Genomic DNA, 26445 nt, shown 5'->3' with positions numbered 1-26445 from the left:
GCCCCTCTTTTGAAAATCGAGTTTCTGAAAATCGATTTAGGCCCTATAGTGGCATTTTTAAGGACCCTATAGTGACGTTTTAAGGACCTATAGTAACGTTTTGTAACTCGATTTTCATAAAATCGAGTTATAGGTAAAAAAAAGAAAAAAAATTGCATGTAACTCGACTTTATGAAAATCAAGTTACAAAACGTCACTATAGGTCCTTAAAACGTCACTATAGGGTCCTTAAAAACGCTGCTATAGGGTCTAAATCGATTTTCAGAAACTCAATTTTCAAAAAATGAGCATTTCCCTAATTAGTTTGAGAAAAAAGACAAAATGCTGGATTTTTTTTCAAAAAGGGGCAAAAAACAATTTTCTCCCAGTACCTTAAGTGCTGTTCTTTAGATTCCACTTTTAAGATTTAACTATGTGGCTATTTAATTAAAAAATATATTTTTATCCTATGAGAAAAAATCCACATGACAGAATCTTAAAAAGGAAATTTAAAAAACAGTACCTAAATACTATACTTAAGTCTTGTATAATATATTTTTAGCTCACTGTTTAGCTAAAAAAGCAGTTTTATCTGCAGATACTGATGTATGGGTAGAATCTCTGCCTGAGGATGTGGAAGATGTTTTCCATTCGGATTTGCCTTGAACTTGTGGTGTTTTTTTTTCCAGTTTTGGTTTTTCTTAATAATATTTCGCTTACCTTTGTCTCAAAAAAAAAAAAAAAAAAAAGTCTTGTTTTATTTGGAATATCTCTTCCACTGTATTTGCCTATGTTTAGAGCAATAATTTTTTGTGGGACATGTCTTGTAGATGAGAAACCTAACCCTGAATACTGCATACGAGAGTTGTACTTTTTATGACTTGTTCATTTATAGTGTCATAGACTCTTTTTCTTTGTTTTTTGTTTTTTGCTCCTGTTGAGATCTTGTAATTTGTTATCTACTTCATTAATATAATTGCTTATAATTAAATAAATAAAACTGCCAGAGTTTTAGGGCCTCGCTTGGAAATCAGACCAACGACCAATACCCTTTCATAGTTTTATTTACAAGAAAATTTTGAACATCATCCCAGATGTTAGATTTATATATTTCACGGTTCCACCGTCCAAAATCCAACCCCAACTTTTCCCTTCTATTTTCCCAAATCCTCTATTCCGTCCCCAATAAAAGGCCAAACTAAACGGAAAAGTCAATTTAAATATTGCAAAACATGAAAGGAGAGAGATGCACATATCCTTTTCTATGCTATCAAGCTAGGATTTTTGTCATTTGGAGATTGATTTAAAACTCAAGCCATGCCTCAAGTTGACCGTCGATAATAATACCTGCAAAATTATAAGGACTTAATTTTCCATGCATGTACACAGAGAGAGAGAGAGAGAGAGAGAAGAACATACACAAAAATTTTAATGCCATATATGGAAGCATATTTCCGTAGAAGACGTTCCACTGCGTACCAATCTGAGCGATCTGATCCATCCTGATACCCAATACGTGGCATGTGTATTGAAGCTTTTGGAAAAATCAGATAAATATAACATAAGACGATTGCACATATAAAGAATAAACAAAATTTCACATTCTAAATTACCAGCCTGAGAATTCTGGTAAATGAGGTGTTTATAACAAATAGAAGAGAATTTTATGACCATGATGACAAGCAATCAAATTATCACCACAGTTAACTAGATACAAAAATTCATGCCTCAAAGCACGCAAACTACAAAGCAAAACTTGGTTACATTTACAAGGAAGCACACAATCCACTCAGAATTTCAAAATAACCAATAGGATGGAAGAGCAAGCCAAGAACATGAAGTTCTGTAATGAACAAGCCAATTGTGTCTTGACACCTTACCAGAGTTTTGAGCTGCTGAGAATGATGCTTTTGATAAGCAACGTTCCAGGTCAGGAAGAGAGATCTTGCTGCGAGGGATTTTACGCCTAATACTGTAAGACTGTACAACAGCCAAAGCCACCCATTGAGGACTACCACCTTCCATATTCTGTTCATCACTGCCCTCTGCATAGCAACCAATTGGTTGAGAGGTGAAGAATTATACGAAAGAAAGAAACCTTACAACCAACCAAAAAAGAAACTTGAATGCCAAAGTTTGGAATTTACAGTCTATATGAAAGGGAATCAATGAAGGCTACAACGGACTGCATCTCACTATGGCCCCAAAAGATGAGACAATTCAAATAAAGTTCTAAAGAAAGATGATTTTAGCTAAGTAAACGAGTTTCCCAAATCCTCAAATCCTCAAAAGTACGTAAGATTTTTACCTTCCACAAAAGGTATATAGAGGTAATAAGTTTGATACAACCGAAGAATATTTATCCAATCAATTCCTCCATCCAAAAAATAGTTATATAACACTCTTGGGTAATACCCATTGTGTCTCAAACATTGTAAAGGTAAACGTCCACAATTCATAAGCAATGTCACAATATAATAACAGATGATCTACAGTGTCACCACTGTTTCTGCACATGCAATATCAATTTAACAGACTTATCACTCTCTTGATAAGATTGTCACCACTTAGGAACTTTCCTCACGTTGTTTGGAGCCCTTGTGCTCCAAATACATTTCCAATGAAACATCGCCCCCCTTGTTTAATGCTTCATAGTAAGAGCTAACATTGAATTGCCCATCACTCGTCAATCTCCACTTCCATCTGGCAGAACCCTCACTACATGGGAAATTTGAGTATAACATATCAAAGAAAGTGTCAACCGACTCCAGTTCCCAGTCATTAACATCTCGAATAAACCTAATATTCTAATAGCGTGCCCTCCTATCAATCAGCATTTCCAAACAAGAACTAATTGTAGCATTATTATGAACTGCAATGGTGTGCAATTCTGGATATACAAGTCTTCCAAAGGTTGATGTCTACACCATGCATCATGCCAAATTCACACCCTGTTCCCATCTATTACCACATACTGAACATGCCTCATGAATCTATCCTAGCCCACCATAATAGTTCAAAGGCTACAACCATGGATCCTTCTCACAGGTATCTGCATAAATTAACCCAATCTAACTGATGCTGTGTGGTGTCCATAATCATTTGATTTATAATTAGATGGATTATCTACAATGAGGTAACACATTCTTACATTGGGAAATCATATAAATAGTACCTACTTGTGATAATCTTCTTCATTTAGTCATTGAGTAGAAACTGGAAACAGGATATCTAAGGATTTAATTTTTCAATTAGTAAGTTACACACACAACCAGTGGGTCTTGAACATTGTTTGCATGGGTTGAACATTGTATCCTGTCATCGGTACCTGAACAACTTCTAAAGTGTGCTTGTGTGTCTTTAAACAATCCGAAGCATATTTGGTTATTAAACAATCTAAAATAAGGAAGAGAGAACATAGAAGCTGACCATTAGTTCTAATAAGATGCAGATCACCAACATGCAGGTCCCCAAATTCAGAAGCTTGTTGATATGCATCAGGGATACTTGAAGAAAGTTTGGCCAGTGCATCAAACATTCCCCCACTGCCCCAATTTCCAGAGTCATCAACACAACTGCAAAATCAACATAAAAATCAACACTACAAGTAAAAATGGATGACCCTCCAATGAGATGGAACCATTACAAAACATAAAGAGTTGAGATATTAGTGTCATGTAACAGGACATGAAATAGATCGTTTTATATAAACTTCTACAAATTCAGAATTGAAGGCCTTTCCAGAACAATGAACTTACCTGAAGATAACAGTCGGCTCAGATGGACAAATTTTTGATGGTTGTGTACAATCTCCATAAACAAAATGAACAGAACCTGAATCTGACATCATATCACTATCCTCAGGAGGAATAGGTTCTTTTACAGACAATGAGCAGTATCCAAGGGCTTCCCACTTAGACAACTTCTTCTCTTCTGCCTTCTTCCTCGCAGCCTCATGTTTTAGATGCTTTTCCGCAGGGGCTTGCCTTCTGGTTCCTGACTCCATAATTGGGTTACTGCCCGTTTGTGATGCCTCCTTCAATTTTTCAACCCAGGAGAGATATGAAGCATCATCAAGACCAGGATCTAAACCGACAGAGGTAGAACTTTCTCCAACAGCAATATCAGATCCACTTGACAAATCTAATGGGTTAACCTCAAATTTCCTGTCATCCTTTTCCACAGTTTGTTCATAGCGCTTTGCAAGTACCTTCTCAACCATAGCATTCAGGTCAGGCATCTGCGTCTCACCCAATTTCTCAGTAGAGATCTCAGTAGGATCAAACCTGTGTAACCCAAATATGATAGAATGCAAATCACCAGTTTCAACTCCTGCAGTTTCTTTACCTTCCCAGTTCATAACATCATCCCCAACAACATTATGGCTAAGCCGCAACTTCCTCTCTGCTCTCCTCATAATAACCTATACTGACACACACGAAACCAACAGTCTATATTATGGTTTTCAACAACACAGGCTGATAGTGATTAGTAAAATCTCACCTCATCCACAGTATGTCGGGTAACTAGGTTTATGGACAAAACATGATTCATTTGACCAATTCGGTGTGCCCGCTGCAGAGCCTGCTTGTCCACTTGAGGATTCCAATCTTGCTCATAGAATATAACCTAACAATGTGGATTGAAAACAAGTTGTGAAAAATCCATAAATAATATCACAAGGATACAAAGATGTGCTCTGAAGCAACTTCAAGGAAGAAAAAGATCTAGGTAGGCTTCTGCATTACACAGAAATAGGTTTCTTAACCATGATACACTTTCAACCACAGGTGATATCATTGGTGATATCATTATCGAAGTCATTAACATCAAGAGAAGTAAAAACCTGCCTTAGAGCCTTTTGAACTAACATCCAAAATATGTAATTAGAGTTATTTAAATCATTTTCACTATACAAATTTCAGAAAACAAAACAACTTGCTGAAATAAATGGAAAAAAAAAAAATTAAAAATATTTTACTACATTGTTGATTAGACAAACAACTGAAATCTGAAAACCTCAAAAAGGAAGAGATAAAGACTTATAATTACCTCAGGTATTTTCATTTAGCCTTGTCAAGTAAATTTTTTGTGAAGGACAACACAAATAGAAACAGAATGAAAATGTTACAACACCTTGCCAAATTAATTTCTTGAACATTGTTAAACAGATTTATGGTAATAATACCAGTATTTCTTTCTTGTATTCTGAAGCAGGTACTACCTAGCTCATTAGTGCAAATCCATTTCCCACCTTACATCTTACATGATACCCAGATTGGCAACCATTCTCACCTCTAAGCTCAACTATGAGTTATCAGAGATCTACTCATGATTGTTTCCTCAAGAACTATTCAAATCATCAAAGCCTTCAAGCTTGTGTCTGTTATTGACATCTGTAGTCTGTAACATCCCCAGAAAACTATTTTCAGCCACCAATGCAAGTCCGCTGGCATATTATCTTTAGATGCGATGATTGATTAATCACCAGATTCTGATATCTGAATCTTCTCCCCAACAAGTAAATAACAATTTCAAATTTTGACCGCCTAGCTACATCCGCCCTCAAAATTGATCAAGGAAGAAATTCATCATATCATGACTTCCTCATCATATGGAATAGGTAAGAGAGCGTGGGGATTTCTAAGACTATAAGAACCATACCAGAATCTGTCAATATTATGTCAATATCTTTATCATAGTAGTGCACTGACCAGCTTTGAATTCATGCAATCAGGAAGTTTAGAAGTTATAGCATAGAACACATAGAATGCATCAATGCATATCTCATTTCTCAGCCCTTAGCCTCATTAATTACAGGGATGGGTTTCCACACAATTTCAAGAGTTAACTTTCTCCAGACTGTACATTTTTCATGCCATGTCATAATCAATGGTATATATGATATGTCTCAAGAACTAAATTTAAAACAAGTAAATTTATGCTTTGGGTAAAAAGACCTAAGAAGTATTTGTATTTGGACAGATAAGAACCATTTCCTTCAAACCACACAAACATATTAACGTGCTCATATACCACTCAAATGAACACAAAACAAGTCCAAAGTTCCTGCTTCAACTCAATTAAAAACGATGAGGGCATGGTTGGTTGAGTTTGATAAAGCTCACAGTATCAGCAGCAACTAGATTCAAGCCAACTCCTCCAGCTCTTGTAGAGATCATAAAAACAAAAGCACCATTTTGGTCAGATTCAGAATTCAAGCTCCCTTTAATTGACTGCCCACTGAAGCTTCGTATTGCAGAGAAGCGCTCCTCAGCCCGAACTGATCCATCAAGACGCTCATAGGAATATTTTCGTAACTCAAGAAAATCCTACATTGAATATGGAGACACTTCTTAAAACAAGCTGCACACTATCCAATTTAGCTGAAGAGATTATAAAAGTTTTCTTTGTAAAAGGACAAGAAACCTGTAAAATGTCAAGTGTATGTGTCATCTGAGCAAAAAGAAGGACACGGTGTCTAGAATCATGTAGCTTCTGGAGTAGTTGGTCCAATATCATAAGTTTGCCACTGGCCTGATCAAGAAGCCATAAATGAATACAGGTTTCATTCAAAGGAAACATCATGAGTGAGGAAAAGACAGATTTAATATATATCAACCCAGATATAAAGCACAGAGTTTATCCATTTTGGGCTAAAATAGCACAAGCAAGCAACCTTATTATCCCTCTTTCTTTTTCTCTCTCGCCTTTTGTTTTCCCCTTCACTATTAAGGAGATTGTAGAGTTTTGAGACCAAATACTTTGGTTACCACCCCACATCAATTACACCACGATTATATCAAATCAACATAAGAAAGCAGGGCTACCTGAACTAGGTGTTCACCCTCCTCAAATGGTTCAGGCTCAATACCAGGAAAAAGGTAAGGATGGCTACTTGCTTTTCTTAGCTGTATTACCTGAACACAAATGGCAGATCAATGGTCAAATGCTTTATAACATTAGAGTGACACATGGACACACACACAGAGACAAACACACATAAACACATCCAATACATCCATACAGGTGATAATAATATAAAAAAAATAAAAAATAAAAACCATGAGTTGAGTTGTAAAAGAAGAATGGAGAAGAGGTTTTGAGAAAAGGTTTAGTGCTGGTTGATCAGTCTTTCTACTTAGCACACACACACACACATATATATATATTAGGGTTTGTGGAATGATTACAAAAATTCCCCCTTGCTAATGTAAAATAACATGTTAATATTAAAAATAATAAAAAGTAATCCAACCTACATGAATTGCAATCAAAGTAAGCAATTAAGTATCAACAAATCATTTAAATTTGTAAAGCAAGAAATAAAAAATTACATGATTAAGGGCCTTAGACTACTAAGATAGCAGTACAGACTTCTACTAAAAGTTCACATTCTATACCTCAACATTCCTAATTAAATATGTTTTAAACTAGAAATGGTTTTCAAAGCACATTTTGTAAAGAATGATTTTATGATTTTTGAGGCAGTCAATTGTTGAGGAAAATTTTAAGTCATTGTACTGCCTTGCTAGTCCATATATTTATGTTTCCCTCTATTTTGCACCAAATTTGGAGTTAGTTTTCACCTCTCAAGCTATGGAAATCATATTAAGGCAGCTAGCTTCTTAATCCAGTCCAGAATGAGTCATGGCACTCCAGTTAAGTACCAGGCTGTAATTTAATATTAATTAAGAAGGTTCAAAAATCATCATATCATTCTTGTCATTTGGCAAGAATATTACGTAGCTTAGGGGTGGAACCGTGAAAGGCCAACAGGGACCCACCAATTTCCACTTACCCCTTCTTTAAGTGGCATGCTTCAGCCAATGGACTCAATCCATGAGGCTGGCAGTGAGTGAATTTTTGCATAGCTTTTTTCCTTTCTTGACTTACAAGGAGCATAAGTAGCCAAACACATGATTAGTTTTAGGTGAGCACAAGCTCCATATATAAGGATGATTAATGGCAGAGTGATTCATGTGATCTATGAACCTGACATAATCCTCAGATCAGAAACATCAGATATCAATTCCCAAGCCCAATATACTTAGAATCATCTATCAAGTGATTCCATCAATCCACACATTATACTTCAACAAATTTAAGAAAAAGCATAAAACATTGGCAGCCCTAGTGGCAGAAGGTTCATAAATATACTATCCTTGATACAAACTTCTTCCACACTTGGAAAATGAGTTTATGTCATCTGAATAAAGTGTTGTCAACCTAGAAGCTACCTGACAATAACAACAAAGCCCAAGTCCCAAAATTTTGGGATTAGCTATGCATCCTCAACAGATTAATCAAGGCTGACCATATGTATTCTTCTCTGCTGTTCTATTCTATCCAAAATCTGACACCTCCTCAATTAACTCAACCTAGAAGCTAGGTGAAATAAAATAATTCTTCCAATGTGGATTAGTAAAAGTTAAGGAACAAAGGAATTTATTGTACTGCTACATATAACTGGAATGAAAATGAAGAAAGGTGCTAAAGGTGAAAAGTTGATAAACTAACGCACAATATTCTGTAAGGATTGATGATTTGATGTTCCTGAAGATAAAGCAAGTAGTTTAGGAAGCTCCTTTCTCAATATTGACAAGTACACCTTCTTTTGCAGGCTGAGCAGTGGTGCCATCCTGTCAATATAAGGCATCTTAGAATCATATGATGTAAACAAGCACACAGAACTTTTGGTTGAAGTAGTTAGTGACATAAAACAGAAAGCATACACTGTTATCTCTGTAAGAGCGGGCAGCACTAGATTTCCACATTCAATAAGCTTTGCCTTTGTTCGACGAAGCATGAAGGCTCCCAATATACATTTTAAACTCTGGAATTGCTCCTTCACTTTCTCTGTATCATGACCTAATCATAATTAACAAATTTAACGTTTCTAAATGTAATCATGTTACATTTTCCCCAAACCTCTTTCTCATTAATAAATCACAAAAGCCATGAAGAGAGGAAGCTATCACCACCAAAAAAAAAAAAAAAAAAGCCAGGTTAAATGATTAGATTGTGACAGTTCCAAACTAAAAGCTGTTATCGCATTAAAGGTAGCAAGCCCACACTACTAGCAATGCATATATTCTGAATGTATCTACATGTGTGTTTGTGTGCATGAGTTGGGGCTCTAAAACTTATGGAAGCAAGAGTATTCAAGAAAAATAGCATCAATAACAATCATGATTATCAAAACAAAATCCGGTTCTTGACACAAACTTCTCATGATTGAGAAATTTTGTACATAAAAATGGAAAGAAAAGATAATCATAATATTTTAATTGCTTTTTTCAACTTCAAAAAACGAACTTGTAAAACTGGGTAATTGAAGAAATGAGCAAACCAATGTACAGGTTTACACACACTCAATGTTTGAAATTCTAAACCAGGAGTATTATGATATTCAGTAGCTCAGCTGACATTATAATTCTGAAAAGTTGTGACCCCAATTATACTTAATTAAAAATTTATAGATTGATAAATCTTAAATTGACTCCAAACTGTTTATACCAATGAAATCATTTCTCAACATATTCATGAATTTTTTATTATAATTGCACCACAGGCCACTGGCTCAGCCAAATAACCATTCAATTGATGACCTGGCTTCTTTTATAATTTGGGTAAATTTGGAATTAAAATATACTATAATTAGTTATAGCAGAAGTAGACACCTAAATTATATAAACATAAATTCATAGTTTTGGAAGAGCTAAAATCACTGCACAACTTACTAATGGCTGGTAAGAGGATAACCTGATGAAGGATCTCCAGCTTCCTTGAATGTGAAAAGGAATTGGTCTAGTGTCCCAAACACGGAAGGCATACAAAAATGCATCAAAGCCCAAAGTTCAGTGAGATTGTTTTGAATAGGTGTGCCAGTCATCAACAACCGTCTTGGCATAAGAAAGCGATCTTTGAGGAGATTGTAAAGAACCTGTTAAGGTTTAAGCATTTAGGTCTGCAATAAGAAAAGGGAAAAAAAAAGAAAATAAATAATAAATAAATAATCACTTTAACTAAAATGAGTTTTTAATCTACTTAAAGTTGGCATTAAGTATCAAGTAATATGGTTGCATATTTTAAATCTTTCAAATATTTATTTGAAGAAAACTTTCAGTATGTCATTTTTCCGTGTTTGCCATACAAAAATTTATTGTTTTCAGTAGAAATAGTAAATAAAGAGTGCTAAGTTCTCCTTTCAATTTCTGAAGGAAACTTAATAAAAATGTTCACAATATGATTAATGATGTAATTCACAATAATTTTTTTTTTTGATAAAAAAAAAAAAGACTAATATTTCAAGTTATCTTTAGCAATAAACATACACTGGAAGGGTTTTTAAGTCTTTGAGCTTCATCAATTACTGCATACTGCCACGATATTTGAGACAGAAAGTCTTGATCCATCAATGCAATGTCATACGTTGTCAACAGAATGTCAAAAGGTAACAACGAGCCCTGTCAATGGATCCAGCTTGGAAAACCATCAAGACATAGATTGTACAGGAAAACCTATTTTTCAAACAAGTGCCCAACCCAAGGAAAATTCTAGAAGGTTATGAATTAATATCATATAATACCAAAGTAACCAAAAAATTAAAAATGATTACATCCATAGCCCAACTCCAATTAGTAAACCCACATAAACTTACATTACAGGATGAAGACTGTTCTTTCACATGTTCATGCATTGTCCAGCGCAGACTGCGGCGGTGTTCTTTATCACCTACATATCGAAAAACTTCTAAGTTTGGAGCAAATTTAACTACCTCCGAAACCCAACCATCTGTCACACTCAGAGGACATAGCACCACTGCAAATAATTGAAATAAAAATAAGAAACTAAAAAAAAGAATGAATCCAATCCAATCCAAGACCAGAAACAAATACTTCATGATGTTCAGAATCATACAAAAATGTCCTCAACTTACAAAATGGCCCANATTGGGTGTCTAACATCAAATGGGACCTTGGCTTCGGCTATGGCTCCATTAATTTGTGAGTGCAAGGCCCTACTAAGCAGAGTGTGGACCGTCCTACCGCATCTTGTCTTTTGTGAAGTTAACAATATCGCAGATGGTCTGGCCAAGAGAGAAGTAATGTAAAGAAGCAGCCTAGTGGAATATGCACAGTGTCCTATTATTGTAACTTATCCATATATTGGGTTCTTTTGAAAAAAAAAAAAAAAAAAAAAAAAGCACTCCAAAAGAGAGTTACTAAACATCCTTGAACCCATGGATTTCATGAGATCCATGGGTTCGAATGAACTACACAAACCGGGATAATAGTAAAATGCTTAAGTAGCTTTGGACACCATTACTTACAAAATAAATAAATAATTTTTTTTTCTAATTTTTCTATGCTATTTTGATGAAAAATTGTAAATAGAAAATCCTAATCACATGCATACACAAGTTGTTTAATAAAACTTCTTATGTTATTTTCTTACATTATTCTAGACTTCTTAATTCATGGTGAGTGATTAGGACAAAGAGACATGAGGAGGTTAGTGTTGACGGTGGTAGAGTAATTCTATGCTAATGGAGTTTAAGACCAATCCTCAAATTTAGGTACTACTATTTATCATTATATTGTAGATATGGACAATGAGATGTTTTTGTTTGATTGATGAAGAAAATTATAAAAGCAAGATAAATGAATTTTGTGCAGCCAATGAATTGATGAGTCTGAATATGTTTTTATTTATTTTAAAGATGGAATCTCATATGAACTTTACTAGCTTTAGTGGGGCATCAGTTGCGAGAAATAAATAAATAAATAATTTTTTTTGTCTAATTTTTCTATATTATTTTGATGAAAAATTGTAATAGAAAATCTTAATCACATGCATATACAAGTTGTTTAATAAAACTCCTTATGTTTCTTTCTTACGTTATTCTAGACTTCTTAATTCATGGTGGGTGGTTAAGACGAAGAAACATAAGGAGGATAGTGTTGACTGTGGTAGAGTAACAATCCCTGGTTCTATGCTAATGGAGGTTAAGACCAATCCTCAAACTTAGGTATTATCAATTATCATTAAATTGGATATATGGACAATGGGATGTTTTTGTTTGATTGATGAAGAAAATTATAAAAGCAAATAAATGAATTTTGTGAATTAAGGATTGTGCAACCAATGAAGTGATGGAGCCTGAATATGTTTTTATTTTATTTATTTATTTTAAAGATGGATTCTCATATGAACTTTACTAACTTTAGTGGTGCATCAGTTGGGAGAAATAAATAAATAAATAAATATTTTTTCGACTAATTTTTCTATATTATTTTTGTAGGGTCACAATTTGTAGCCCAAATCCTAAAGATATGGGATATAGGCCCAATGAGCCTGGTATAATAAATTTGTAGAGAGTTGGTGAAAGAACTGGGCCTTCTGTAAATTTAATAACGGCTAATAAGGATTTAAAAGATGAACAAGGAAGAAAGACACGTAAAAACTGAATGAAGTGGTTATCCGAGGAGATAGATTATAAAATAAACCAATAGAACTGGGTGCTAATACAGTTTTAAGTACTACAATTGTTCTTTCTCCTTTTTCCGATCCCTTTTTCATGGGATAACCCTCCCATTATATAGTTCCCTCCCAGTCATCTTGATCATACACTTATTAATCATTTAAGCATTCACTTGAGTGCATGTCCCATCAAACACCTTCTCTGGCTTTTTGTGAGTTGTGATATTTCAGTTTGCATTGTTCAGGGGTCTTCTCCACATAAATGCGGCCAGAAAAGTAGCTGCAGTGCATTTAATGCAGTGGTAACAGCTTTTCTATAGATATTCCTAAGTTTTAATCGCTCCGATACATGCATGAAGTTCATTCTTACCGTGTAAGCCTCTTGATAGGTCGCCTAGATTGGTGGACTATAGATTCGAATTGTATTTGTCACATCTGAGGAGGAATTGCTCCTCGGATCATTCTCCTTCCATTCCTTCTTTGTGATACTTCAAACTTGGGGTCTTTCTCAATTACCTACCCCTCCTCGGACACACCCACATTCCCAAATAGGGCTCAAGGCCCAATATACAAATTTGGGCCTTCATCCCCACAATTTTGATGAAAAATTGTAATAAAAAATCTTAATCACATGCATACACAAGTTGTTTAATAAAACTCGTTATATTTCTTTCTTATGTTATTCTAGACTTCTTAATTCATGGTGAGTGGTTAGGACGAAGAAACATAAGGAGGATAGTGTTGATTGTGTAGAGTAATGATCCCTGGTTCTATGCTAATGAAGGTTAAGACTAATCCTCAAACTTAGGTACTATCAATTATTAAATTGGAGATATGGACAATGAGATGTTTTTATTTGATTGATGAAGAAAATTATAAAAGCAAGATAAATGAGTTTTGAGAATTGAGGATTGTGCAACCAATGAATTGACAGAGCCTGAATATGTTTTTTTTAAAAAAAGATGGAATCTCATATAAACTTTACTATTTTTAGTGGTGCATCGCTTGGGTGGAATAAATAAAAAAAATTTTGTCTAATTTTTCTATATTATTTTGATGAAAACTTGTAATAGAAAATCTTAACCACATGTATACACAAGTTGTTTAATAAAACTCCTTGTATTTCTTTCTTACATTATTCTAGGCTTCTTAATTCATGGTGAGTGGTTAGGAGTCGAAGAGACACAAAGAGGGTAGTGTTGACGGTGGTGGAGTTATGGTCCCTGGTTTTAAACTAATGGAGGTTAAGACCAACCCTCAAACTTAGGTACTATCATTTATCATTAAATTTGAGATATGGACAATGAATTGTTTTTGTTTGATTGATGAAGAAAATTATAAAAGCAAGATAAATGAATTTTGAGAATTGGGGATTGTGCAACTAATGAAGTGATGAAGCTAAATATGTTTTTAATTTTTTAATTTTAATTTTAATTTTTAAGATGAGATCCCATATGAACTTTAAAAACTTTAGTGATGGACGCATCTCCATTTGAAATAGGTCTACTAGGGGAGGGTAGTAATGGGAAGCCCAAGAAAAGTTACATTTTGGGCTCACAACCAACTATTTAAAAAGAATTCTATTATTTATTTTAATAATAATGTACTATAATTTTTTGTTTTAATAAAAATTTGGTATTTTGAAATGAGTTTTTTTTGCCATGTAAATTCAAAGAATTGTTGTTATTTTATTTGTAATATCAATTTTATTATTCAATTTCAATTACATTATTCAAGATAGTTGTGGAAGCATTGGGCCCAGGAGCTCATTATCTACGTATATATTGGGCCTAAGGCCTAAATCGAGGATAGAGGTCGTTCAAGGATAAGTAAACATTATCAAAAGAGTCTGTGTTAGTAGATGAAGAAGTTAGTTTTGGTCATAATGGCCCAGGAGGGTAGGCCGAGGATGAATGTCTCCTCGGCTAACCAAAGCCAAGGTCCGAATAGGTGGTCTGCAGTCCAGGGGAACGTTCCAAGATGTTCTGATGGCACGGATAAACATTGTAGAAACATATTACAGGGAGAAATCCTAAAATATCTAAGGAGAAGGCTGCTATCACCGTATTGAATGCTCTGCAGCTAACTTTCTGACTGCATTAATGTGGAGAAGACTCTTGAACAGTATTGCATTGGCTTCCCTAACGTACAGAGGACCTGAAAGAGTGTCTGATGGGACAAACACTCAAGTAGTGGCTTGGATGATCAACAAGTGGAGAGTCAAGATTGTTTAGGAAAACTACATAATGGAAGAGACCCTCCACAGTGAAAAGATGGAAAAATTAAAAGAAAAAGACTGTAGTAATCAAGAATTGCATTTGTAATCAAACTTGAGAGAAATATGTAAGAACAAATTTTCTTGGACTTTGCCGATGACGATTTTCTTCAACGTAAACTTGTATATCTTCATTCTCTTGTCATCTAAATTCACTTTAGTGGTTCTTTGATTCATTAATGCCCAGTTTTCCAACACACTTTCTACAAATTCATTGTTTTGGGCTTTTTGGGTCTAAGTCCATTCACCTTTCGGGCTAGGGACTCAAATCTGGTCCTTACAATAGTATTAGTTTTTATGCAATTTTTTTTATAAATTTGTGCATCACACGATAGTACTAGTTTAAATGATTTTACTGACATATAAATCTTAAAAGTTACATAAAATAAAAATAAAAAGAGCGATGCATCCCTTCAATAAAAAAAATATAACATGATTAACATCCCTTTTTCTTATAGAAATAATATACCCTATCAAAAAAGAAAAAGAAATAATATATACTGAAAAAGAAACTAAAAATAAAGCAATATGGAGGAATTTGAACTCTATTAATATGTGGGTTTGATATGTCTAAGTATAAGATCTCAATTGAAATCCATAACATACTATCACAAGTGTTTTTGTTTTGAGTAAAAAGATCCAGAGAATTCACATCATAACCATGTGTTGTTATAATTAAATATATATATTAAACAATTTATACAAATAATTGTTCTCCAAATCTCTTGAATCTAAATCATGAAATCCAAATGCAATCTTTTAAGATTTTGTTCATGTGGGTTTTTCTTTTCAAGATCTATAGCAAACTTCACAATTATAGTTTTCTTTAAATTATAATAATATATAAAAAAATTCTCACACATTACATGCTTACATTCATATTTCTTTTGTTGTGTTCTTTGATTTTCAAACATAAATGAATGTCACATAGAACAAAATTTGGTTATAATTTAAGACTACAACTTTACTTAATATTCTTTTTTTTATTGGATATGAATTTTCACAAATTCACCATTAGATTACATTTTCTTCTTATATTCTCCATGCTTGGAAAATTTTCATAAAATATTTAATTAATAGTTATATTATCAATCAAATGTTTAAATTTCAAGTTTTTACAGTTTAAAATTATGCATATAAAATAAGTTTATGGATTAAATAATAAACAACATCTGATTGACACGAAATTTGACATGCGTGTTAAAAACAAAAATAACATACAATCCAACGATTATGTTTTCAAAATACATAATTATACTAATTTTATTTTAGTGAGAATTGTAATTTTAAACTACATCTAAATTTGTAACCAAACTTTGTCCCGATTAAAACCATATAAGTTAAATTCTTCACTATTCAGAATCCAACAAATGAGCCCACCACCTTTCCGACCAAGAATACAAGTGGATCAAAATGGGTGTGCTATGGTCAATGACAAAACCATGCATTTTGATGATTTTTTTAATTTGGGAAACTAACGAATGGTGCTTAGGTGGGATGGGGGGATGAGCTAAGCAGATTCCTCTATAGACGGCCCAACTAAGAAATGCGGGCCCATGCTTTCTTGTACCGACTCCGGCAGTATCACGCCAAGTATACACTTGGGAATCAAACTCATAATCATTATTTTGTTATTGCCCCCATAGTTTCTTCTTTTAATTTAATCCCACCTTCCTAAATTTTAATACTTTTTAAGTTCACAAGAGAATTTCACTTGATTTATTGTTGAATCACCAAAGTGACACCCATTGAGAAGTGTTGGGAGGTTTTAGCCTCCGTTTGGATTGCATGTCTAGCATTTTTAGTGCGCGTCTGACATTTTTATGTAGCTTCCGTGTACTATTCATGAAACCCGTAAGTACAGAAAACACATTTTTTATTTTAAAACTGAGTTTCACGGCACTATTCACACATTTAAAAATTATTTTGTTACAACGTTTTCAGTTTTCAGTAATAAGCGGTATCCAAACAGACCCTTAAAGTGATTTCTACTTAATTTCCATATAGATTATTTCTTTTAATAATATATTTTACGATTTACATGATAGTAGGAGTGATATAAGCCAGCAATAAAAAAAAAAAAATTTACTATAAGTTAAAAGTCTTGTAGCTCAGTTTTGTTTTGTTTCATTTTTTCTTTAATAAAAAATAGTTACAACTTAAATGAGATAGCTAAAATGCTATCTTGTTTTGTGTTTATCTCATTTGGAATTGAGATTAGCACCAATATCCTAATCAACTATCTAACATTTTCCTATAAAAAAAAAAAACTATCTAACATTTGAAAGATATTGGGAAGAAAAAATATTGGTAATTTCTTTGTTGTATTAGACTATTAGTTTAGCAAAAAAAATCATTTGAAATTCTTCAAAATTTAGCATAATATACAAGAGGCATAAAAATATTTATATATCTACAAAATTAATTGTTTTTACTTTTTTTTTGTCAGACCAAGTTTGGTAAGCGAAGTTGAATATCAAATTATAAAATAACCATCTCATAAATTATATTACCAAGTACCAAAATCTCAATGAATCTTTAGGATATATGGCAGTTGCAATGACACTTGTGGGCATCAGAACTTAAAAATTCAGTGCAGTGCTAGAAAGTTAACTTCAGTTTTCTACTCATTCTATTGTCATAATTTATTGTTTAGATAAAATATTAATAAATAAAGAAAGTAAAAAAAAAAAAAAAAAGCCCAATAATCCTCAACTCAATTCTTCCCCGGCCCCCAATCTTGACTAAGTAAATTAGAGAGATGATTAGATGAGATTCATCAAGAACCAACCTTCAGTAATAATGTCGTTTATAATTACTATTATTATAAATAGTACATTGTTAAATTATTATAAACATATTCATATTTTTACATATAATAAATTAATAAATAAAAAAGTCTTCCAGTCATTAATTTAAATTGGATGAATTTAATAACTCATCTTTTACATTTTATCCTATAATCAATACTTTTATAAAATATATTTTTTTTTATAGAGAGTTTCAATTTTCAATTAATGATGTTCGCTCATAATGAATTACTCTTTATTATCAGAATAAGACACTAATTGATTTTTTTTGGTGTAAACAAAAATCCAACCCCAAATAATATACTTCTATAAATGTGAACTTATAAAAGGATGCTCTTCTCGAATCACTAGAAGTCAACAAGAAACTCAAAATAAAGTAAAAAAAATAGCACAAAAGTTGTAAATATCTTGTGCAAATGGAGCTTTTTATTGAATGGGTTATATACTCTTTCCATAAGACTAAACGACGAAATGGAATAAAACTCGAGCATTATGTCTGCCATTCATTTTGTAAATTAATTTCTTCAAAGTCCATTGTCCTCCATGATTGATGAGACGTAAATGTATATGACGATGGTACCCCACCATATATGCACATTGAAAGGGCACAAACCATGCAGCGACAAGGATGGCAAATCTGTACTTAAACCAAACATCCAAGGCTAATTATAAATTTGACAAAGTTGGTTGTACTGAACTTCAATTTCATTTCATATTTTTTTATTAAATGTAAATTTTGATAAATCTATCATTGTATTATATTTTCTTTTTATATTTTCAATGCATACAAAAATTTTCAGAAGATAAAAAATAAATAATTAAACCATCAATCAAATATTTAAATTTTAAATTTTTATAGTTCAAATTTATATATAAAAAATAAGTTTATAAATCGAATAATAAATAACATTTGATTGGCATAAAAAAATCTGATATGTATCACTCAAAGTTCCATCATTACAAGCTATTAGCTACACCCTTTGTAGCCAAACTCTTATTTCTTATATTGTGAGAGTTGTAATCATTAGCTACACCCTTTGTAGCCAAACTTTTCTTTCTTATAAATTTATACAATCCTCTAGAACCTACTAATCTTCTTATATATAGTATAACTAAGTGTATAACCTAGGTGCCACCTTCATTCAAAACAAAGCCTCACTCAAACCTAAAAATTCTCTCCCTCTAAAAGATGCTAGCCAAACCAACCCACCATATTGTTCCAACAAAATTCCAATCACCAATAAACCTACCTCCATTAGTATCGCTCAAAGTTCCATCATTACAAGCCAAAACAACCCCAAAAACAATACCAAATGCAATATCCATTAACCCCACTTCAAGTAACCATGTTTCAACCTTAGATGATACGCTAATTGATGACTCTGTTTGTGCCTTTTGGGACTACCAATTCTTGTTTGTGTCACAACGCTCTGAAACAACCAAACCCATCACTCTTCACGTTGTGGAGGGTTCAATACCACATGACTTTCCTTCTGGTACTTACTATTTGGCCGGACCAGGGCTATTCTCCGATGACCATGGCTCAACTGTGCACCCACTTGATGGTCATGGCTACCTTAGAGCCTTTACGTTTGATGGGGTCGATAGGGAGGTCAAGTTCATGGCTAAGTACGTGAAGACTCAAGCACAAGTGGAGGAACATGACCCCACGACTGACACGTGGCAGTTCACCCACAGGGGCCCATTTTCTGTGCTGAAAGGTGGACACAAAGTTGGTAACACCAAGGTGATGAAAAATGTGGCTAACACTAGTGTGGTGAGGTGGGGTGAGAGGGTGTTGTGTTTGTGGGAAGGTGGGGAGCCGTATGAGATTCAATCTGGGTCGTTGGATACGGTTGGGAGGTTCCATCTGATCGACGGCTGTGATTCGGCGGTGGATGGTGGAAAGAATAGTGGTGATATATGGGACGTTGCTGCCGGCCTTTTGAAGCCTATTTTGTATGGTATGTATTCCAACTACAATAATTCTAAGACGGAGGTCTATTCTACACATTTTGTCATAATTATTTTATGTGATAGATTGTGATTGTCACAAAAAGAGTCATATAAGAGAATTGTAGTAAAGTGTAGGAAATAAGTCGTGATCGTAAGATTTCTGTTCTAATTATTATGGCTTTATTATGGTACTAAACAAATAATTCTTCATAGACACATTTTTTTTTCATGGACTCACACTTGCTCACGTACTTTGACACAATTTGCAAATTTATTAACGTAGGATTAGATTACATTACTTACATGTATGTACACCACTAAAGCTTAATGATAAGTAATCCCATCACCGTTTATTATATCGCTAAATTGTGTTAAATTGCATGGGCAAAATTGTGGTGCCTGAGTTTTTGCTTTTTTATTTATTTGAGGAAGAGAGTTTTTGCTAATTTAAAGTCAAAGGTTGCACTCACTTTGGAAAGTGACAACCGATCATGGTATTAAAGTAAATAAATTTATGAATTTTTCGAATTACTTTTTATCGTATTTATCTTAATCTTTTTTCGAGGTCGTTGATATAAACGAAACCATCTATATTGTCTTTGTCTCGCACTAAGATACAAAAAGTGAAAAAAAAGCTGACTACCAAAATTGCAATATACACCCCCCTCAAAAAAAAAAAAAAAATTGCAATATACATAAACCCAAAACATTAAGATGATCAAATATATATTATATATATATATATGGGAAATGTTAACGAGTGCCGTTGGGTATTGGTTAATCTATTTTAAGAAAGTTTTGATATCATTTTTATGGGAAATGAAAAAAGCTGTCAAAATATTAATTGTTTTTTTTTCTTTACCCATAAAAACTTTTTTTAATTGGATTGTTAACCAATGCCCTACGGCACTCGTTAACATGACCCATTATATTATACAAACAATTCAACTTGGGGTTCTTCTCAAAAAAAAAAAAAAAAAATCAACTTGGGTTTATAGTTGGATACTACACATTGGATGGTCTAGTTTCAATCATCTTTGCAATTCTCTGATCATATAAACAAAAAGAAAAAAAAAAGCATCATATGTAGCTTTAGAAAAAAAGAAAAGAAAAAGAAATCTGAGATTTCCTGTATTTGTTCTTTTGCCGATATAGTTTTCAACAAGCAGTAGAAGTTTGCTATCATTTTTATTTTTCTTCTAAATATGTATTAAAAACATTGTTCATCAATTCAGTCTAGGACCCTTTTCTAAATTGGATTAAGTGTACGTTTGGGATGAGCTAAAATTTTTAGCTTATCTATATTTTCAGCTTATTTTTGCTACTATTTATGGGTCCTATTGCATTTTTTGACACTATTCATAGGTCATATTGTATTATTCAGCTAATTTTTACCTTTATCTATAGTACTTTTAGTAAAAAAATTCTCAGTTTCAGCTAAATAAGTTGTTCCCAAATGAACACTAAATTTACAATCCCATGTTTCCATAAAGGGTGGAATGTCATTGCATATCATTTAGCTAACACATTTTAGTGTTTTCAATAGAAATATTTAGAGTTCAAATCCTTCTTACCCCTATTGTAATAGTCAAATTTAAAAATAAATTAAAAGAAGAAGAAGGAAGTATAATAGAATATTTTGCCATCTTGTCCTAAATGCTATCAATTAATATATAATGATAAATTGTAGATGAAATTTATGTGTCTTATGTCTAATTTATCTTTTTCTTTTTGGTTAAACATTCACAGGAGTGTTCAAAATGCCTCCAAAGCGGCTGTTGTCTCATTATAAGGTTGATGCCAGCATGAATAGACTTATTACAACATCATGCAATGCAGAGGATATGCTATTGCCTCGTAGTTCTTTTACATTCCATGGTACTAATTGAATAAGCCATGCTTAACTATCATTTAATGTATAATTCACAGCAAATTTATAACTTTTATCTTTATAATTATCTTTTGCAGAATATGATTCAAATTTCGAGTTGATGAATAAGCAGGAGTTCAACATCCCCGATCACTTAATGATCCATGATTGGGCTTTTACAGATACTCATTACATATTATTCGCTAATCGAATCAAGCTTGATGTTGTTGGTAATTAAATGCACATAAATAGTTATGCAAGTAAATCACTTTTACTACATTGTTGTGACTCTCTGATCTTTTTAATTTATTCTCTAATTGCATGTATATACATATATGTGCACTTTAAACATAATTTCAATTGGTCCAAGAGCATTATTAGTTCATAAATTTAGGTAATTACTATATATGACTTGTTTATCATGAAGTACACTGCTAATGGCACGTCCTTTTGAATTGTCAATTGGTCATGGGAAAGAAATGAAAAATACTTGGAGGTTTACAAAAGCCATTTTATTTTCAAATTCTTATAATTAAATTGTTCTCAATTGTACTATTTTGATACGGAAAATGCAAAAGTTATAAACTACTTTATAAATTGTTGATGTAGTAAGTAGTTATTGTTAATTGTTAAGTGAAAAAGTGTAGTAGGTCCAGATGAGAACTAATAATAATTGGCCACAATAGCAGTTTATAAAAATGTTGTAAAAATATTTTTGACTATAGCATTACTCCCATATAATCATGTTCAAAATAGGCAAACTTAATTGAGTTTGATAAGAATTAATCTAGCTATTTTCTTCGAGCAATAAGAAATTGTGGAAATTAAAAGAAAATGTTGAATTGTAACTTTTTAATGTGGCAAATTTTGATGAAGATTTTATAAAATGATAGTGTTACAACAATAAAGTGAGATAAACTGTGTAATTAAAGTGCAGGTTCAATGGCAGCAGTGTGTGGAATATCTCCAATGATATCAGCATTATCAGTGAACCCGAGTAAGCCCACATCTCCCATATATTTGCTTCCTCGATTTCCAGATAAATCTGGTAAAGCTCGAGATTGGAGAGTGCCTGTTGAAGCTCCTTCACAGTTTTGGTTGCTACATGTTGGCAATGCTTTTGAGATTAAGGATGTGAATGGGGATTCAGAGATCAAAATACATGCTACCACTTGCTCATACCAATGGTTCAACTTTCAAAACGTATTTGGTACGTAGTTTTTCAACAAGTCTAGTTATTTGCTTTGGCAAGTTTTGATTTTTTCTCTTTTTTGATCCATCAAGAATCAAGATCTTTTTTACTTTATTTTTTTATGCAAGATAAAAATTCTAATTTAATTGTATGTATGTGTAGAGCTTCCTTAAAGAATTGAACCCTAGCTCTTGAGTGACATAGTTAATATAAATATTTTTGTCCTTTTGGTGGCTTAGGAGGCCTAAAATAAGATTTGGGCCAATGTAGAAACTACCATGCGAGAGATTATCCTAAGCCCAAAACTGAGAAACTAAAAGAAACCAATTCAGTCTAATACAAATATAAAGCAAAAAGTCCAAAGGCAGTAAGGCATATAAAAAAGTTCATAACTGTTGATGTAGCGAGTTGTTATTGTTAGATAAAAAAATGTATCAGCAATGAGTTTAGATAAGAATCAATAATAACATATCAATTCAGTTGTTGTAAAAAAATATATGGCACGTCAAAGGTGGCCGAAACTATGATAGAATAATATTCTAGTACACACATAAACATTGTTTAGTTTCACTTTGGAGCATATTATTGCTACCATGAGCCATGTTGCACATCATTTAACAGAAAGTATGGACACTTTCGCATTGAACAGGATATAATTGGCAGAGTGATAAGCTAGACCCTTCCATTATGAACGTAAATGAAGGTGAACATGAGTTGCTGCCTCGTCTTGTTCAGGTACTCTCTCTTTCTCTAGTTTATCCATCCATAATGTATGTATTATGTATTAATATAACAATTCCATGTAACACATTCTATGCTTGTAACGCTTACATACATTAGTTTGAGTTCCTTGTGTCCAAAAAACAAAAAATTGAAGTACATTCTGAGTTAGCAACGAACTATGTGAAGGATTTTGTATAATTTCCAATTAGCATATATCTTATTAAATATCCCGTCACATATGCAGGTGTCTATTCAATTAGATGCTGATGGTAACTGCCAAAAATGTGGTGTGGAGCCTTTGATTAATAAATGGAAAAGGTCCACAGATTTTCCTGTGATTAACCCAGCATTCTCCGGAAACAAAAACAATTACATATATGCAGCAACTTCTTCTGGGTATCGCCAAACATTGCCACATTTTCCATTTGATACCATTGTGAAGCTCAATGTGTTAAATCAATCTGTCCATACATGGACTGTTGGTCGTCGGAGATTTATCGGTGAGCCTATTTTTATTCCTAAAGGGGATGAAGAAGATGATGGATATCTTCTTGTGGTTGAGGTGAGCAATGTCTTGATCATTTATCTCATCAACAAAAGTGCATAATTTTAGTGTAAGCGAGTTTGCAAGCTTAACTAATGAATATCCACTTGATATAGTATACACATATATATAGAAAATATCTTTTGAAGCAAATTAATGGGGCTAAGAAGTATTGAATTTATCTTCTTTGATAAGGCAAATTATTGTCTCAAACTCTCAATATCCACACTTCATATGCAACGAACATCAACACTTCATATGCAACGAACATCATTTTGAAAATGTAGATACCTAATGTCCATACTTTATAAATAGTTGTCCAGTGTGTATGAAGTGTGAACATTAAGAATGTGAGACGATCATTACTCACTAAGTATATTGTGAACCACAAAACCAAGTCAACCAATTTATAACCACTTGTAGTTGTTTTTAGTTTGATTTTTTTATTCAAAAAAATGGTTCATAATCGGATTAGATATATTTCTATATAAAAATTCAAGTGGTAATTTGGTTCTATACTTCTATTAAGGGTCCGTTTGGGATCCGTTTATTTTGCTGAAATTGAAAACTTTTTGCTGAAAGTACTGTAGATAAAGGTAAAAATTAGCTGAAATAGTACAGTGAGACTCATGAACAATATCAAAAAATGCAGTGAACTCATAAATAGTAGCAAAAATAAGCTGAATAGTAAAATAAGTTAAAAAAAATAATTTTTGCCAAACACACACTAAGTACATTTCTCCCTACACTTAAAAAAAGTACATTCCCTCAAAAATTACAGTTTTAAAATTTAGTATTTTCACATTTATATATTTCCATCAAAAACTAGTTTAAATTTTAAATTTAACAAGTTTCAGTTGTTTTTAGTTTGACAATATTTTATTCAAAAAATTGGCTTAAAATGGGATTGAATATATTTATATAAAAAATAAAGTGTTATTTGGTTCTATTAAATACATTCCCTAATTTACATTTTTGAAATTTTAATGTTTTCACATTTATATATTTCCACCAAAAACTAGTTTTAAATTTGATATGTTTTTGTTGTTTTTTGTTTGAATTTTTTTTTTCTATATAGAAACAATTGGTTCAAAATGGGAATATATATTTATATATAAAAAATCAATTGTTAGTTTGGTTATTGAATACATTCCCTTAAAAACTACATTTTTAAATTTTAATTGTTTCATATTTATATATTCCCATTAAAAAAAAAAATTAAAAAACTGGTTCTAATGTTCTATCATGTTTTTAGACAAACTAAAGAAAAATAAAACTTCGGGCTACTCCGACCGAGGCCACTGGCTCCCTGCCCGGGGGTGTAATATGACCATAAAGACCTCATTTTTTTTTTCTCAAAAAAAAGAAAAGAAAATAAAAATAAAACCAATTCAAAATTAAGTTGGTTTTATTTTTTTTGTTCAACTTATATCATAATTAAACCAACTTTGTAAGTGGTGACTATCTGGATTTATATTGACTGCGCTTAAATGTGTTTTTTTTTTCTATCTTATTTGTATTTTTCTATATTGTAGTATGCCGTTTCAATACAAAGGTGCTATCTTGTAATTCTGGATCCTAAGAAGATGGGAGAAGACGATGCACTTATTGCAAGACTTGAAGTCCCAAAGCACCTAAATTTTCCTCTTGGCTTTCATGGGTTTTGGGCCACCAACAAGTAATTTGTTTTTGATAAATGAGTTAAAATTCTAAACAAGTCGAAAAAACATTTGCTCACAAGTGGAAACTATTGCGACAAAGTAATATTTGTAGTGTAATTGAATAAATAGACTTTCATTTACATGTACAGTTTGAATATTTTTGTTAAACAAAAATATTAAATTGCTTCTTCATTTGTTGTTGGCTTTATGAATTTAAATTGCTTTATGTGAACATGTGGTGAAATGAGAATCCAAAGAAAAACTTAGACCCTGATTGATTATAATGAAATTAATCAACTTGTTGAGTTAATCTTAATTGAATTAATCAATTAAGAATTTAGATTGATTTTTAGGTTCATTACCACAGTCCACATACTTTCCACGTTCTTGGATAGACCGAAAGAGTACAGTAGGACATAACTCCTGCCTTAAAGATTTGTTGATATTGCTTTCATCAATTTAGACATCATTACAGAGTGGAGTTTGGACTGCTTGATTGTTTTTAGAGGAAATGGATGACCAATAATGCAACTTTGGTTGAAAATTGTTTTTGCTGTAACTTTTACGTTCATTCTTGATTAATAGTATTTCTAATAGTACTGTTTAACCATGATTCACTTTCTACGTTATTTTTTACTTTAGTGTTTAACCATAGATGGTAAATTGTTACTAGTTATAATTTGAATCCATTACTGAAATTACTTTTTTACCCACTAATAATAGCATGTAACAATCAACAACTTAGGATTTTTTGTGAACATGTTGTGGATATAACATTTCTCTTAACTATGAAGAAGTTCTACATTCATAACATTTTTACAACAAATTATAAGGGATAAGTTGTTATTAGATATAATTTGAACCAATCATGCGCTAAAATTATTTTTTTCTCCACCAATAACGACTAATAACAATCCTCTACTTAAGATTTGTGGTGAAAATGAAAATG

The 26445-nt window shown here is 32.5% G+C and overlaps 2 protein-coding genes across 2 annotated transcripts; one reads left to right on the top strand and one right to left on the bottom strand.

Moving 5' to 3' along the window:
- Window positions 1-1009: 1009 nt before the first annotated feature.
- Window positions 1010-10906, bottom strand: LOC112022737 (probable helicase CHR10). Its single transcript, XM_065779876.1, has 14 exons — window positions 10643-10906; window positions 10317-10448; window positions 9745-9925; window positions 8715-8850; window positions 8504-8621; window positions 6810-6899; window positions 6409-6516; window positions 6108-6311; window positions 4483-4608; window positions 3738-4402; window positions 3409-3554; window positions 1860-2024; window positions 1399-1513; window positions 1010-1326 (listed from the first exon to the last, which is right to left on the bottom strand). The coding sequence occupies exons 1-14, from the start codon at window positions 10898-10900 to the stop codon at window positions 1302-1304; spliced, it is 2469 nt and encodes an 822-aa protein (XP_065635948.1). The 5' UTR covers window positions 10901-10906; the 3' UTR covers window positions 1010-1301.
- Window positions 10907-18682: 7776 nt separating this feature from the next.
- Window positions 18683-25690, top strand: LOC112025213 (carotenoid cleavage dioxygenase 7, chloroplastic). Its single transcript, XM_024057907.2, has 7 exons — window positions 18683-19514; window positions 21256-21384; window positions 21475-21606; window positions 22314-22586; window positions 23218-23303; window positions 23536-23853; window positions 25371-25690. The coding sequence occupies exons 1-7, from the start codon at window positions 18740-18742 to the stop codon at window positions 25515-25517; spliced, it is 1860 nt and encodes a 619-aa protein (XP_023913675.1). The 5' UTR covers window positions 18683-18739; the 3' UTR covers window positions 25518-25690.
- Window positions 25691-26445: the final 755 nt, after the last annotated feature.

The sequence above is a fragment of the Quercus suber genome, unplaced genomic scaffold (assembly GCF_002906115.3).
Source record: "Quercus suber isolate HL8 unplaced genomic scaffold, Cork oak 2.0 scaffold_219, whole genome shotgun sequence".
NCBI lineage: Eukaryota > Viridiplantae > Streptophyta > Magnoliopsida > Fagales > Fagaceae > Quercus > Quercus suber.
The sequence above is the reverse complement of the archived record's forward strand: the minus strand, read 5'-3'. Positions and strand labels throughout refer to the sequence as shown.

Coding starts and splice junctions, on each gene's coding strand:
- LOC112022737 (XM_065779876.1), bottom strand. CDS start 10,900: ATGATTCTGAACATCATGAAGTATTTGTTTCTGGTCTTGGATTGGATT. Junction 8,851..9,744: donor AGCTGGAGATCCTTCATCAG/GTTATCCTCTTA, acceptor AATTATGATTAG/GTCATGATACAGAGAAAGTG. Junction 6,517..6,809: donor AGGGTGAACACCTAGTTCAG/GTAGCCCTGCTT, acceptor CTTCTTGATCAG/GCCAGTGGCAAACTTATGAT.
- LOC112025213 (XM_024057907.2), top strand. CDS start 18,740: ATGCTAGCCAAACCAACCCACCATATTGTTCCAACAAAATTCCAATCA. Junction 21,607..22,313: donor AATCAAGCTTGATGTTGTTG/GTAATTAAATGC, acceptor ATTAAAGTGCAG/GTTCAATGGCAGCAGTGTGT. Junction 23,854..25,370: donor GATATCTTCTTGTGGTTGAG/GTGAGCAATGTC, acceptor TCTATATTGTAG/TATGCCGTTTCAATACAAAG.